This window comes from Typopeltis vanoorti, chromosome 20 (genome assembly GCF_054136105.1).
Source record: "Typopeltis vanoorti isolate ZY-2024b chromosome 20, IOZ_Tvanoo_1.0, whole genome shotgun sequence".
In the NCBI taxonomy this organism is placed as follows: domain Eukaryota; kingdom Metazoa; phylum Arthropoda; class Arachnida; order Uropygi; family Thelyphonidae; genus Typopeltis; species Typopeltis vanoorti.
Window position 1 is genome coordinate 24,289,847 of NC_143568.1, and position 17,456 is coordinate 24,307,302.

The window sequence follows — 17,456 nt, forward strand, 5'->3', positions numbered from 1 at the left end:
ATGTAATTATAAATGAGGTGTCAAATCATCCACCAATTGGTGAGAGTGACAATGAGGTGATTACCTGGTTGGTTGCCAGCAGTGCAAGGACCCCTGTGAGAAAAGGGTATATGTGGAACTACAAGGGGGATTATTATGAAGAGCTCAGCAGACAGCTTGCGGGTGTAGCATGGAATGAGGAGTTAGCTGGAAAAGAGATCAATGCAGCTTGGGGGATTTTCAAAAACTATTTGGCAGATGCAATGTCTAAATGTATTCCAAGGGTGAGAAGGTTAAATAAGGTAGGTGTGAGATGGATGAATAAAGAGATTAAGCATGCGATACAGAGAATAAGGGCATTGTGGAGGCATCATAAGAGAAGTGGAAATAACCAATTTCATGAGGTCTACAAAGACCAGGCAAGGAGGGTGACTTGGTTGGTGAGAGTAGCTAAAGAGACAGCAGTTCGCTAATGAATCCAAAAAGAATCCTAGGGAGTTCTTTCGATATGTAGCCAGCAAAAGAAAGAATGATTATGGAAGGATGACATTGATTGGAGAAAATGGTATAAAGAAGCTGTTGCAGAATGTGTAGTGGAGATACTTAATGAGCAGTTCATAAAGATCTTTCAATCTTGTAAATGTGACTTCATGGAGAGATTGAGAGCAGTTGATGATGGGTCGGAGAGACTGACTGTAAGTGAGCAAGAGGTGTTTGGGGAGTTGAGTAAACTAGATGTAAATAAGGCTGTGGGACCTGATAATATCTCACCACGTATTTTGAAGGAAAGTGCAGGAGAGTTGACACCTGCCTTGACATATTTTTTTAATATGAGTCTTGCACTCGGTCAAGTTCCTAAGGAGTGGAAGGAGGGCAAGATTGTGCCACTTCATAAAGGAAGTGATCGAACTCAAGCATCAAACTATAGGCCTATTTGTGTGTCAGGTGTTGTGGTTAAGTTGTTGGAGAAGCTTGAGAGAACTAGGATCCAGAGTTGGGTAGACAGCAATGGTATAATCTTTGATGGACAGCATGGATTTGCTAAAGGGAGGTCATGTTTTAGTAATCTACTTACTTATTACAATAGATTGACTGCTTCCTTGGACAGAGGAGAAGGATACACAGTAGTATACTTGGATTTCACAAAAGCTTTTGATAGCGTACCTCATGATAAGTTGACAGTCAAACTAGAGCAGATGGGGTTGGATATTAGATTAGTGCATTGGATTGGAGACTGGCTATCTGATAGGTATTAACAAGTTGTGTATGGGGGTGCGATATCCAGGAAAAGGAAAGTCACTAGTGGAGTGCCTCAGGGGTCTGTTTTGGGGCCATTACTGTCTAACTTGTATATTAATGATATCGGCGAAGATTTGGATGGAGATATTCAGTTGTTTGCAGATGATGCAAAGTTGGGACGAACCATGAAGAGTAGTGAAGATGTTGTGGCCTTGCAAGAAGACTTGAATAAATTGAGTGATTGGGCACAGAAATGGGGATGCGAGTTCAATGTTGCAAAATGTGAGGTTTTAAAATTTGGAAAACAAAGATGGGATTCAGAATTTATGCTTGGTGAGAATATATTGTTGGAGGTTGAGGAAATAAGAGATCTGGGGGTGATAGTGGATAAGGATCTAAAATTTAGGGGACACATCACCAAAATTGTGAAGACAACACAAAGGCTTCTGGGAATGATGCGGAGGACACTGACGTATAGAAGTAAGGAGTTTCTTGTTCCATTGTATAAGGCTTTGATTATGCCACACATGGACTATTGTGCCCAGATTTGGTCACTGGGTTTTCAGAAGGATGAAGAGATGTTGGTAAGAGTCCAAAGGCGACTGACCAAGGTAGTTTCTGACCTCTGGAACGTTGAGTATGAGTAAAGATTGAGAAGATGTAATTTGCAAAGTCTTGTGGAGAGGAGGAAGAGGGGAGATATGATAGAGACCTACAAGTTGGTAAGGGGTTGTTATAAGATCAATGGTGGAGAAGTTCTACAGAGACTAGCGGGAGATCAGGGGAGAACCAGAGGTCATCCCTGGAAACTGTATAAAGAGGATGTGAGTAGGGGAGTGAGAGGCAGGTTTTTTTCGTGCAGAGTTGTGAATGATTGGAATCCCTTGCCTGAGATTGTGGTGTGTGCAAGGAGTTTGAGTGTGTTTAAGGCTCGGTATGGTGAGATGTGTGTGTGATAAAAGGACCTCCCAGATGAGTCTTTGACTCCATGAGGTCTTTGGGTAATAATAATAATAATATATCATCTAATCCTGCTGCCCTTCCACATTTCAAGCCTTTGATGGCTTTTTCTACTTCAAGTATGGATATGTATTCCTGACTGCATGCCTGGTCAGTGTTTTTTATCACTGTGCTGTCATCACTGGTTGTTTTATTTAGCAAATTTTCAAAGTAATTACTTCATACTTCAAGGATATCTTTTTCTCCCATTTTCATGTCGCCTTTATCATCTCTAACTCCTTTTACACCACTCTTTCCTCCATTCGTAAGCTTCTTCAACAATTTCCAGAATATTTTGCCACCTTCTTGAAATTTATTTTCTATGTTCTTACCAAAGTCCTCCCAATACTTTTGTTTAGCTAGTTTTTCACACTGCTTAGCTTTTTTACATTTGTCTCTGTATTCAGTAAGAGTAAAAGCTGACTTATTTGCCAGGAACTTTTGATATGCTTTGTTCTTTCCCTTCAGTGCCTGTTTAATTTCCTGTGTTCACCGTGGAGTTCTAATTTTTCTATCCTTGTAGACAACTTCACCATATGCCTCTCTAGCTAAATCAATCAGGGTTTTCTTCAAGCCACTGAATGTCCAAGGTTTCGTTCCTGTTCTCAAACTCTTTCAATTTTCCTTCAATAATCTTTGTGTATTTTAGTGTACAGTTCACCTCTGAGAGCTGCTCAACTTTTATTCGCTTTAAAACTTTCTTATATATCATTCTTTTCAATATGAAATTCAATTTTTATTCTGCTCAAGACTAAATAGTGATCACTTCCACTTTCAAAAGCTCTGTACACTCTGGTGTCCTGCACCAGAGAAAAAACATCACTATCAACAATAACATAGTCAATGAGACTTTTCTTATTCCTTGCCTCTTCTCTCCATGTGAATTTGTGCACATTTTTATGTTGGAACATGGTGTTAGTAATAACCCGTCTATGTCCTGAGCAGAAATCCAACAGGTATTTGCCATTATTATTGGCTTTGCGCTTTTCTCCAAATTTTCCCAAAATATTTTTATATGTCTGTCAATCACTTCCTGCTCTGCTATTTAGATCCCCAACAAGGACCAACTTTTTCTTTTTCATTGTGTCACTAGCTTTCTCTAGAGCAGCGCTTCCCAAACTGTGGGCCGCGGCCCCCTTGGGAGCCGTAGGTTTTGTTGAGGGGGCCGTGAAATAATGAAAACAAATTTAAAATGTTTTAAGATTAAGTAGAGTTTTTTTATTTTAAAAGAAACGTATTTAACTTTTATTATTTATTATAATGTTATTTTTTATATTTTAATGGAAAAATTCACGCATTGGTGTTGGTTCACAAACTTTGCTTCCTTCGTATTTTGGTGCTTAATGAATATTAGTAAATATTGCTTATTCATATGTTTCATTTCAAAGCAGTGGTTAATTGTATTTACTTCGAATGCTCTCCAGGGAAGCTCCAAATCTTCCTCTCCCTTTCATCACGCATTCATAATCAGGGACTGTTGATATTGACTTTATATACATATCAAAACTCGTTTTATATTATCACTGTCATCCGAGCTAGTTTTCTGTCACCAATAAAAGTTTCGCATATACTTCACACATGAAAAAAAGCATAAACAAATTCATGTGGGGAGATAGTAACTCCCTTGCAGTGGTAAACAATACCCCTCTCTAACAGCCACTATACTGCAGAGGCAATAAAAACAAGTACTTTTATTATGCTAGTGAATAAGGTATGAGCAGTCTGTGTAATATATTTCTCAACAAATAGTGCAATTAGAGACAACTGGGATAAAAACACACTAATTAATGAATCACATGTCCCCTCATACAGAAACTATGCTGTATATATAGACAGAAACAAAACCATATGTTGCATGGGCAAACACAGTATCTAACTAAAAACTATTGTTATTAATTAGATGTCTGTGAGTTCGATTTCCCAAGGCAGCTTTGATGGCTTTGCAATATTCGCTGTGTATGTTTTGTATTGAATATAAATACAATAAATATTATAATAATATATCTCTCTATTACGATTTTTTTTTCGAGGGGGGGGGCATGAAATATTTTAATTTTGCAAAGGGGGCCCTGACATCCAGAAGTTTGGGAAGCACTGCTCTAGAGCCTCAAAAAATTCCTCCACTTCTATCTTAGTAGAACCTTCTGTGGGACCATAGGCACAAATAAGTCTCATTGTCCAGTTCCCCATTCTTATATTTGCCCAAATCACTCTACTTGACGCTGCCTGCCATTCAAGAAGATGAGCCTCGTATTTTGTATTGAATACTATGGCTACTCCTTCTTTTCCTTGATTGTTATTGCCTAAATATAACATTTTGTATTTATTGCTCAGAAAGATCTCACCAGTTTTTGTCTGTTTTGTTTCAGTCACCCCTATTATGATGATCTGATATTTATCTAATTCCTCCACTAGCTCCATTTCTTTGCCATTCAGGCTTCTTATGTTGACAGTACCGATCTTTAACTCTGGTGATGTTGAGTTGGGGTTTGTTTTCAGATTTGTTCCAGTAGCTGACTTTTTGCTGTTCGCCCTGGTTCCCTGGCGAAAACAACGGGGGCCTTGTTTAACTGGGCAACGCCCCAGCCTGCATGAAATTTTGTCATTTTGTACCATCATTTTTTAGTTTGGTTTAACCAATAGGAATACAATATCGTTGGCTAAATCCCATATTGTCAGCCCATCCTCGTTCGTTCAGTATCCATTTACCTTCATTAATAACAAACACTTTTGCTATACCAAATTCACTTATTATAACAAACAGGGAAAAAGTTCTAGCCAAAGCTACAGTGATATAATTATTATTTGGTAACCTCCATGGATTCAACAGAATCACTGTGGGAGACCCACTCAATCAGCAACATGTCTGTCATAATGAGTTTTGAAGTTATTTACACTACCTGCACTCACAATGCACTCAGGCAGTGCATTCCATTCACTAACAATTCTAACTAACAAATTAAGACTTCCCTACATCTCTATACAACTTCAAGGAATGACCTCTTGTTCTTCCCATCTTAACATCCACTCTTTTTATAATTTCTTCTGTATTAATCTGATAGAATCCCTTAACTAGCTTGAAGGTCTCTATTATGTCTCTTCTTTTTCTCCTATCCACCAACCTCTGTAATCCACATTCTCTCAAATGCTCTTCATAACCAGCACTCCTGTGTCCTAATGCCACTTTGGTTTTTCATCTTAGGACCCTCTCTAGTGTTTCCACATCACACTGAAAACTAGGTGACCAAATCTGAGCACAGTAGTCTATATGTGGTCTGAACAATGCCTTATATAGATGCACCACCATCACCACCTCCTTATCCCTACATTCAATTACTTTTTATCATAGCAGCAATACAATGTGCAGTCTTTGCAACACATGCAATGTGCTCTCGGAATTTCAGTCCTCTGTCTATCATCCCTCAAAGATCCGAATCTCATCCACTTCCCGAAGTACAGCTCCACCAATACAGTATGTAGCCTTATATCTCTGTATCCCAAAGTGTAACATCTTGCATTTATTAACATTAAAACTGCAACCCCACTCATTTGTCCAAGCTAAATGTCTATTCAGATCTTCCTGTAGAGAATTAACATCAGCACTACTCCCGATAATTCTAACTTTTCATCATCGGCAAACATTTGAAGACCCCAGTTAATCCACATGAAATCATTAACAAACAAGTTAAACAGTAGGGACCCAAGGACAGAACCCTGATGCATGCCACTGGTCACCTTCCTTTTCTGAGACACAACTCCATCATACACAACTTGCTGGTATTATTCAGAGAGACAGTCACCAATCCATCTAACTAGTATACGATCTATTCCAATTCGCTGCAGCTTGTGTATTTTAAAGGCATTCCAGTAACCTATCCACTACAGTCTTCTCTGATTTGGAGGTTAGCAATCATATATTGAACACCAGAGTGTCCTTTCCTCTGCCTTCCTTTTAATCTCATTATAGCTCTTGTTATCCATCCAGGTTTTAAATCATCAATCCAAGTTCTTGGTATACCAGGAGAACTTTTTCCCTCCATCATTTCCAGAGATATTTTCTATACTATCCCCCTTAATATATGTCCTGCCATCTTGGACTTTCTTTTTATAAGGTCATCCCCGAACACTCTTTCAGTTCCCATTAACTTCAAATCTTCTTCATTAGTATTTTACTCATTTCAAGAAATCTTTCTTGCTCATCTTAAGTTTGCCATCTCAAAGGCTTGCAATTTTCTGATTATAAATTTTGTATATGTCCCTGTTTCCCACCTATAATTCATTGTGAAACATACATGGGATATTTATTATTCTTATTCTATTTTAGTCTATTTATTCATGTGGTCATTAGTCATTTATTATTCCAAAATGCTTCTTCTGCCTTAGCTAATTTCTTCATATTCTTTCATTAGCATATTACTATATATATTGAAAAGTATAATGTAAAATCTTGTATTAGTAAAATCTTGTCTCACTCCTATTGCTACTATCTATTGTTTTATTATTAATTTCATTTGTAATGTGTATGTGTGTATTTTGATTCCATTACATTCTCTTATCATTCTGAGATCATTTGCATCAATTTGGATGCATTTAATATTTCTATTAACTTTCCATGGCTTAATGCTGGCCTGGTTGGCCGAGTGTTTAGCATATCTGCTCTCCATCTAAAAAGTTGTGGGTTCGAATCCTGCTGTGGGCATGGATGCTTGTGATTGTCTGTAAAAATACTAATGGTGGTGGTAGGCATTAGATGGCATTGGTGTAGATGATGTGATTTGCTGTAGTTAGTGGATTGAGTTGTAGAGTAGGTGCCCTCCCTCATTGAGTCTTTGGACTCCTTGGTGGTGTCACGTAATAATAATAATAATGTGTCAAATTCTCTTTGAAAGTCTATGAAACATAGATATATGTTTTTATTTATTTCTGATTGTCTTTCAGTAACAGTTTTTAATTTTGGGATACAGACATATTACCAAGCTGCATGAAATTTAAAATGAAGTTCAAATCTAAAAGTGTGCCAGTTTTGCTCTTATGGGAACAGGTCGCTAGTATGCATACTGTCCTCACTGCTACAAATGCAACTATCAGCTCATTGCAGTCTGAACTCTCAGCTACTCTGTACCATTTGCTTTGATATTTCAGAAGCCTCTTTTCAGAAAGAATTTTATTCAGAAAGTGTGTTTATTTTTAATTTTTAAGAAATTAAAAATAAACACACTAAAAATTACAACAGTCTTCTGGATTATTCTGAACCCTGTACCTGCAGTTCAACCTCTTCAAACCGTAGTTAATATGGTGTCAAATAGTGATGCTGTCATCAGTGCCCTTAGTCTTGGCCCATAATTTTGCCATTGTAGTATCTGTAATTTGGCACAGGAAAAAAAAACTAACATTATTCTTGGTGTTGCCAGCATTCTTTCTCGATCTTCGTCTTCTAAAAGAAATCTATCATCTTGCCAATTCAGTGTCCTCAAGAAACTACCAAATGATAGCAATATAGTCATCACCAGATTTGTTAAGGAGAGTGATACCATTATTCATAATACTAGTGAATACAATACAAAAATGGACATCATTCTCAGAGACTGCTCCATCTAGAGACCTTTAGATTACGATTCCACCAAATCTCAAATCTAAATATTGAAAAGTCTACTTAAAAAAAAAGTTTCTTTTTGACCTCCTGAAATCACAAAAAAACTCAAACCCTTCCACTATTCTCTCCATATATATGGATTACCAAAAACATACAAATCCAGTTCTCCCTCAAGACCCAGATTAGATGCTGCAGATTCTCCATGCTATAAATTAGCAAAACAGTTAGCAAGCTCTCTTATTCTCCCCACCCATTGCACTGGTTGTACCACTTCCTATGTAAAAAACTCGATCCATTTTAAAACTTCTATTGAGAATTTAACATTAAATAATATAGATATTTTGGTTAGCATTGATATCACTTCACTATCTGTCAACATTTCCCTTAAAAGACATCTTATCACTTATAAAGAAAGTTTTCCTTCTGATATTACTGATCTGTTCTCCTTTACTATCCATTCTGGATATGCCTCTTGGAAGCACAAAATTTATAAACAGATACTCGGTATCTCTATGGGTTCTCTTCTCACTCCCCCATTCCAAATTTTATATAGAATATTTTGAAATACAAGCTCTTGACTCAGTTCCTCTCAAACCTTCCATCTGTTAAGATATGTAGATGATGTGTTCTCCATTTGATCTCATGGTCCAGACACCTATTACCTCAGTAGTCTTCACCCTGGAATCCAGTTTTTCATTGAAGAAGAAACTAATAATAGTTTAGCCTTTTTAGAAAACTTGGTAACATGCCTACTCAGTGGTATCATTAAAGCACTAACCAACAGAGTCTGTACTTTTTTTCCCAATGAGTTCTCTCTTACAGCAGAACTGTAAGAGAGAACTCATTGGGAAAAATTCCCAATTCCCACACCTTCTTATCTAATGGATACAGTTTCCACAGTATTAAAAAAATAAAAATAAAAACTACTCCAATTGTTGAACCTCCTCTTCAGAAAAAATTTCAGTAATGCTGTCATTAGGCACTTCAGAAAAAATAGAGCCAGAGTTAAAGAAATATAATCTCTGCATGGCTTTCAAGCTCCACCAAAAACTTGCTGTTCTTATAGATTCTACTAAAGATCAGCTCCCTTCTCTCTCTCTCTCTATCTGTGTGCCTGAAGTATATAAAGTGCCCTTTTCCTGCAAATTGGCCTACTATGGGCAGACAGGAAGGTCAGCCAACATCCACTTGGAAAAACACAAAAAATAAACCTGCAGTTATGACTATGGTCAGTTGGGCCTTGTGGGCAATGCTAGATATGGCATAGAGAATCAATTGGAAAAATACCAGCAGCTGCAGATTTCTGTCTGTAGCTGCTGACAGAAACCAGCCTAATTTAAATAAATATGGTGCATTAAGCTTCCCAAAATATGGGAAACACTAATATTTTGAGATCCTAGTTTACATCGCAGGCTGCCAACAGGTGTTCATTGAGAATGTCTCACCTACTTATGATCATAGTGTTTTGTCCATGTATTTCACTTAGTTTTGTGTTGCCTTCATTCTTTGTCTGTGTTACAAGTGTCATTTCTACTCCCTGACAATGTCTCACTGAAACAAAATATTGGAAGAATTAAATAATAATATTATTATTTCTTTCTCGATGCTGTTTCACTCCATTAACGTAATTCCCTCTAACATAATTTTGTATTAATATTAATAACTGAAGGTGGAAATTTCTTTTCTATAAGCAATGCAACTTTTTATATAGTCTCATTTCCTCACTTATGACTTTATATTCCTTTCCATTTAGAAGAGCAGTTAAAAATTACATATTACTTTTCCAGAATATCTGATAGTCAAAGTATTTTAATGTGTATGCATTCCATTTCTCTACATACATTTGCTACTTTTCCAGGTTAGTTCAATCCTCTCACATTATGTGTACCAATTTTCATACTTTGTGTATATCTTTTATTTCTACCTTTCATAAATGGATTACTGCAAAAAATATATTTCTCACTTCAAGGCTGACAGATCCCTGGAGCTAGTACAGTTAAGTTTGGATAAGTACCTGGGGAGAGAAGGCAGACACCTACTGTTTAGAGTAATACATTCAGCAATATAGGAAAGATTCACTCCTATCCCTTGAATATTCTAATAGCTTTGGAGTGAAAAATAAAGAGGGAAGAAAGAGAGGTCTGAAAGGAGAGTAGGGACCAACCTACAGAAAATAGCACAGGTTTGTATTATTATTATTTGAAGTAAGATATAGTGCAGCATCAGGTTCCTCTGTGTTGCCTTTCTGTACTCAATAAGTGTGATCCCCTGAGACAAACTATAGTATTACTTACTACTACTAATGATGACAGTAATAAAAAAATTTGATATATGATACAAGTTTTTTTTTTTACTATTTTTAAATTACAGTTAACTACTCCTTCACGAGAAGTCACTATGGAATTAGGAAACACTCCATTATCTGTTCTTCATGGTCTAAGAATAATCCCTGGTCAAACAGCCAATGTTAAAATTGGAATCCGGTACATATTAGACAAGCCCCTTTACTGGATGCTCCCAAAAGAATTCTTGGGAGACAAGGTTTGTAACTTATTAGGATGTTGAATTTTTCAGTAAGATAGTTAATTTTCCTATACATGTTAAGTATGCTGCTGTTTTTAGTTCCTTCTTTTAAATCTCTCCCTCACGTGATAGGTTTCAGAACTGTAGCAATTGATGCCCCATGTGCAGACTGGATTTCATAGAAAAGGAAACTGTTGAATTTCTTTTTAAAGAGCTTGGTGTTATATTCTTTGAAGATTATTTCAGAGTAAGAACTGTTCTAGTGAATAGAGATAAATAGCATGAAAGATCAGCAGGACAGCAGGTCACTGGGTTAGCAGTTAGCAGTACAATCAAGTGTTGGGAAACTGCTGCTTATTCAATTGTATGTTTAGCATAAATGGGTGGTAGGGGAGATGATTGCCTGCTAGACACATGGAATAAGAGAGAGATCATTATTATTATTATTATTATCATCTACAACTCTTCGTCTCACTACTTCACCAACCATCATCACCTAACACCAATGCCATCTACCACCGACTACCATCACTAGTACGTTCACAGAAAATCGCAAACATCCATGCCTAAGGCGGGATTCGAACCCACATCCATTTGGCTGGAGAGCAGATATGCTAACCACTTGGCCAACTAGGCCAGCAAAAATGTTCTTCTAGTCGGCAACTAGACTTGAACCCAAGTCTTCATTCGTGCGGTCAAGGGTCTTAGAGTGCAAGTGCCACATCCACTTAGCTAAACAGGCTCCTTTATTAATTAGCCAGATTTCTATTTTTTTGAATGACATTAAACTTTTTTAGAGATTTTTTGTGCACTACCCCAAATGTGAGGGTAGTATTCTAATGGTGGGTTGATTTGGGATTTGTACAGAGATAGTAGCTGGATAGGCTAAAAAGGTCTTGAGAAAAAAGGATACCGAGTTGTTTTGTAGACTTAGGTTGCTATGGATGTGATATGTTATGCAACGAAAGGGTACAGGTGAATGCTGCTTCACGAAGAGCACTCTCTTCTTGAAGTAGAAATCACTCTTTCTTTCTTTCTTTCTCTCTCTCTCTCTCTTCTGATCTTGACTGCCTTATGGAGGCAAAGGATGTATAGATGTATAGCTATAGATGTGATGTGTTGGTGCTACAAAAGGTTAGAGATGAATGTCAGTCCAAAGAGAGATCTGATCTTGATGGAGTGGAGTGTTATCAAAAGGTAAAGAAAGATAAACTAGGATTTTTTTTGTGAGAAAAAAAGAGAAAACTGCACTTTGGAAGCATTGAAAGTAAATAAGTTGTTCACCTCACTGAAGACTGGATGATATGGAGATTAGTGTTTAGCATACTGGTTATAGAAAACCTAGAAGCAGGGATGGTCAAGCATGGCAAAGTTCGTCATATGGGTTTGAGGTATAGTATTAATATGTTTGCTTGCCATCATTAGCTAAACTATAGTAATGCTTTCAAGCTAGTGAAAGAAAAGCATTTATGTATATGAGGAAGAGAGTGGGTGATATAACAGAGCCTTGAGGAACTCCTGCATTAATAGAAAAATCCAGAGAGAGAGCATTCATCATCACATGCAGTGAATGGAGAGAAAACTGGCTGCCTATTTACAGAGGATGGAGTGCAGATCATAAGGTGATACTTTCCCACCTTCAGTTAATGGTACTCTTGAAGAGGTATTCTTCAATTAACCTGATCAGAACCATTTACTAACTTATCCATCTCTATTTTATCATATATCTTCTCATCCTATACACTATATTCTGTAAATTGCACTTCTCGCCCTTTTCTTTATACTTAACATACTTCTCACGACCAGAAAATTGAAATAGACTGATTGAATAGGAATAGAAAAGTGGCTTCCAGTTCAGTATTACAAAGGTAGGGTTTAAAAATTCAGAAAACAAAGATGGAATGTAGAGAATACATCTGGTGGAGATATATAATCTGTTTTAGGACCATCATGATTTGAACTGTATATTAATGTTATTGGGGAAGATCTGAATGGGGAAGAAGTAAAGCAGATTGTTTAGATTATATTTGGTGTATAATAGATGTTTTTCAATTTTTTAATAATGTGTTTTGAATTCTTAATGTAAGTGTCCGATTTTCTAACTGTATTTTTAGGAGGCTGGAGAGGTGTTTGGACAATAAATATGTGGGAGCATTTCTTCCATCAACAATCATATTCCTAAGGTCGACATCTTCTAGTTTCTTGATGTGTGAATTGTATTTTTTGATGAAAAGAATTAATTGGTTAAAAAGTCCAAAAGAGCTGTTTTTGTGTCCCTCCAAATTATGAAGACATCGTCTACATACCTCCAAAGGTTTTGGGTCTAATTTTGAGAGGATGTCTGTTTCTAGCTTTTCCATGAATAGATCTGCACAGGGTGATGAAAGAGGACTGCCCATAGTTAAGCCATTTAGTTGCTCATATATCGTTTCATTCCATTTGAAATAATTAGATTTAAGGCAGTGAAAGAAAGCACATAGAGAAAGCACTCTCTTCCTTTCCAGAAACAATGGCAAATGATCTGAGATTAAAAAGTGCTATTATCCTTTCAACTTCAAAGCTACCCAACCTAAACATAACACCCCAAGAAAAAAGAGCTCTCTCAAACTTGAAAAAGGTTAAACAAATAACTATCTTAAAACAAAGGTAATGCCACAGTCATTTTAAACACTAAGGACTACATAGCTAAGATTGCAGAATTATCAGGCCCATCAACATATCACATATTAGAGTCAGATCCAACATGGAAAAACCACAAGAACACTAACAACTTATTACGGAACATGACTAGTTGGTCCACAGACTTGCAACGGAATCTGAAATCACTACACCCATTGATGCCACGATTGTATGGAGCCCTGAAAGTCCAGAAAAAGTGGAGTTCCGCTACTCCTGATCGTTGACGAAAGAAATGTTCCTGCATATTTATTGTCCAAACATCTCTCCAGCCTCTTAAAAGGACATATCAGAAAATCAGACACTTACATTAAGAATTCAAAACACTTTATTGAAAAATTGAAAAACATCTCAATCTTAAAGACAAACATTCTCACTAGCTTGTACTTGGTATTTTTATTTACCAACATCTCAGTAGAAGAAGTTATCAGTATCCTATACAATCTCTTCCCTGAAGATAAGGCTTACCTTTTCATCACTGCCTTAAATCTAATTATTTCAAATGGAATGAAACGATATATGAGCAACTAAATGGCTTAACTATGGGCAGTCCCCTTTCGTCACCCTGTGCAGATCTGTTCATGGAAAAGCTAGAAACAGACATCCTCTCAAAATTAGACCCAAAACTTTTAGTGTGGTGGAGGTATGTAGACGATGTCTTCATAATTTGGAGGGACACAATAACAGCTCTTTTGGACTTTTTAACTGAAATTAATTCTTTTCATCAAAAAATACAATTCACTTTGGAACTGGAAAAAGATAATCAACTGCCATTTTTGGATACCCTAATCAAGAAACCAAGATGGACATATCAAACTTACAGTCTACTGCAAACCAACACACACGCTGCTGGACACTGCCTTAATTTCAAGTCAACTCACTATATTTCTCAGAAGCTCAGCATAATACATATGCTCAAAAATAGAGCTATGAACATCATCTCAGAAGAAAAAGAACTCTATGATGAAATTACTCATATATCAGAGACATTAATAAAAAATGACTATCCAAAGAATCTAATCAACAAGATTCTTCATAGAAACCCCCAACAACAACAACAACAACCTACCATCATTCAGTACAGTTCATCCTTAGTTATTCCTTATGCAGGTACAGTGTCTGAGAAAATCGCAAAATTTTTTATACCTTTCAACATCAGAGTTGCATTCAAACCGGTCAAGACTGTCCATCACATTTTAAGATTGCCAAAAGACATTAACCCTTTTTTTCAAACATGCTGGAGTGTACAACATCCCATGTGCTTGTGGTCTAAACTATATAGGACAGACATCGATAAGCCTTGAAATCTGAAAAAAAGAACATATAGGAGATGTTAACAGACAACTCAGGTCTAGCCCATCATTTTGCGATTACTAATCATACCATTGATTGGGATATAAGCTCCATGCCTTACCTAGAAGATGATTTCCATTGCAGAAATGTCAAAGAAGCTGTTGTAGTCCTCCATTCTGGAGAAAATCTTAACAGAAACCATGGAATGATAATAGCTGACATATGGAAAACCTTAATAAGATCACTCAGTCTTTCAGAATTTAATTTCACTCAAAACTACAAAATGTTCTCTCATAACAGGGACTAACACAACACGCTCCATGCGTGTAATGTTACACGTTCTGTTTTAATGTTTAATTTATACGATACTGTAACTCCATTTTCTCTGTACTAGCCAATTTGAGTTTTTTCTCTTACCGTTATAAGCCCTGAAGAAGCCAGACAGCCCCGGCAAAACTGGTTGGTATTAGATGTTTATAAATCATGGTCAATTAAAGATCAATATATATTTCAATTTAATTATAAGTAAAGCAGATATTGTGGTTTTACAAGAGTAATGCCACAAGAGGACTTATCCAAATAGATTGAATGAATAGGCATTAGGAGTGTGGCTACCATCTTATCAGTATTATAATGATTAGTTGTCATTATAGAATCATTCGGTCCCATGGCCCTTTGAATGCTACTACTACATTCAACTCTATCAAAGCAATTCAGAACTTCCAACTTCACCTTTAAAGAATTGGATTTACAGACCTTTTCTTCATTTGGTTTTTATTCATATTTTTCTTTTCACTTTTAGTTTTCTTTGTTTTAAACTTGCTAGATTTTATGCCCAAAGGGTGCAGAATTATTTACAGATAAAGGCAACACTGCATAGACCAATAAGGCAGTAAGGACACAAAATGGACACTGAGCATAGCAGAGAGAAGTAGGAAACAAAGCACATGCAAAGAAGCTTCCATGATACGAAACAGCAGTAGTCCTTATGTACTGAAATGAAACCACATATATGCAGAAATGCAGATAATGAAAGCATATATGATGAAATTATACTGTATTTAGTATACCCCTTGAGGAGATACACTAGAAAATAATGATAATCTTTATATGCTCACTCTTTGAAATAAAATTTGTAATGCTCTCTTTAAATTGCAATTTAAAGAGAGAATGCTTAAACTCTTTTTTACTTATGCATTAAATAATACTCATTTCTCTTTCAGACATTAGCATATAATGGTATCCTTCAATTTCGAATTGAAAGCTTAAGTGGTAGTCAGTTTCCAGATGCTTATTTAGAACTTTATCCATTAGTGTTACTTCAAGGAAATCATCGCTTGGTTCTTGCTCATTCCCCATATTTGCCTGTTGTTGGAGGACAGTATATAGTTAAAATGCATGAGGTTTGTATGCTTTATGCATAGATTTCTTTTTTTTCTATTCCTTTTATTTATTTCTTATTTTTAATTTTTCTAGCTGTGAGGTTTTTTTTAAATGTATTTTATTTTTTAAGGTTGTTATTCTTATAATGATATGTTGCTATTGATAACTGTATACTAATTAATTGATTGACAATTTTAAGGATCAAATCTGGATAACTGGGAGGAAACATCCATGTAGCCTTTTAAGGATCCTAGACAACTGATTAGAGATTCTGATCTAATGTCCAATTCTCACCTTCTTATGATGCACCCTGGAAGTAAGTATCAACCTGGTTACTACAAGGATAGCATAGCTGGCAATTTCCAATTTAGTCAGCCAAATTTTATTGTTTTGGCTTAAATCAAAATCAAAATGATGTTATGTGATAGAATTTCATGCCAGCTGGGATGATGCTATTTAAACAAAGTCCCCACCATTTTCATCAGGGTGAAAAATCAGTTACTTGAACAAACTCGAACTGAACCCTCAACAGAAATGAAGTTGAACTGAGCACAGTACCAAATCGACATAATAGGTGTTACTGAAGCAAATAAGACAAAACCAGGTGAGATTCTTCTAGGCAGTAAATACAATGTTATATTCAGGCGATAGTGATCAGGGAAATGAAGATGTAGTGGAGTACTGAACACTAAATATGATCAAATATCAGAATGGGAAAATTGGAAATGACTCTTATTTGTGCATATGGTCCAACAGAAGGTTTTTGTAAGGAAGATATGGAGGAATATTTTGAGCTATTATAGAAGGAAACCAACTCAAAGAAAAAGGAAAAGTTTGTCCTTCTTGAAGATCTAAACAGCAAAGTAGGAAATGATTTCTTACTTTGGACATGAGTATACTCATTTTTTTGAAAAGTATTGCTGATAACTTTAAATTCGTCTTTCAGTTCCTGTTCACTGGAGCAGATCTTCAGAGCCCTGTTTTTTAGAGTATTGATGACACCTATTTTTGTGTTCTGTTTTTCAATCTTGAAATGAGATTGAAAAACAGAATACACTTCCGTTTCTAGATACACTTGTCACACGTCTTCCTTCTGGCAATCTTTCCTTCAATGTTTACAGAAAACCGACACAAACCTCACTAATTTCTCCAAGATCTTGGGGAAATTAGTGAGGTACCATATACAGTATTAGGCAGATGAGGGTATTGGTTTTGACAAGTTGCAACATGCATTTGGATATCAGATTAGTTGTTTGAATTGGTGACTGGATTTCTGATACACATATCAGACTGTTGTATATGGGGATAGGGGGAGAATTCCACTTGTAACCTATCTAATCTGAGACCATTACTATTCAATCTTTAAGAATAATATTGTCATGGAACTATAGGGAGTCGCTAAGTGGTTTGCAGATCACATGAAGCTTTGGAGGGTTATTAGTAATAGTGATGATGTTTTGGCTCTTAACCATTACCAGCCATTATGGATCAAATACGCATCCTTATACGCTTCGTATCCATCATGTATTTCAATGTAATATCAATGGTAACAATTTTAATATACACTTCGCATCCATGATAACCTTGACGTCTGTAGACGTCTTGGTTAAAGAGGATTGGAATAAGCTGGAAAGGTCAGCAAATGAATGGGAATTTCAGTTTAATGCAACTAAATATGTTTTGAAATTTGGGATCCATGGATGGGATGCTTCATTACTCAATTGGTGGTGTTATACTGGAAGAAGTAGAGGAAGCAACAAATCTTGGCATG

At 36.3% G+C, this 17,456-nt stretch overlaps 1 protein-coding gene across 1 annotated transcript in view; it reads left to right on the forward strand.

Annotated features, from left to right (window-relative positions):
• The window catches only part of LOC150095284 (laminin subunit alpha-1-like), a 1,249,242-nt gene that overhangs the window by 503,965 nt on the left and 727,821 nt on the right, over window positions 1-17,456 (forward strand). The window contains exons 28-29 of the mRNA XM_090410638.1: window positions 10,181-10,351; window positions 15,526-15,705. Coding sequence (XP_090266764.1) covers window positions 10,181-10,351; window positions 15,526-15,705 — 351 coding nt within the window. The remainder of the gene's footprint in view (window positions 1-10,180; window positions 10,352-15,525; window positions 15,706-17,456) is intronic.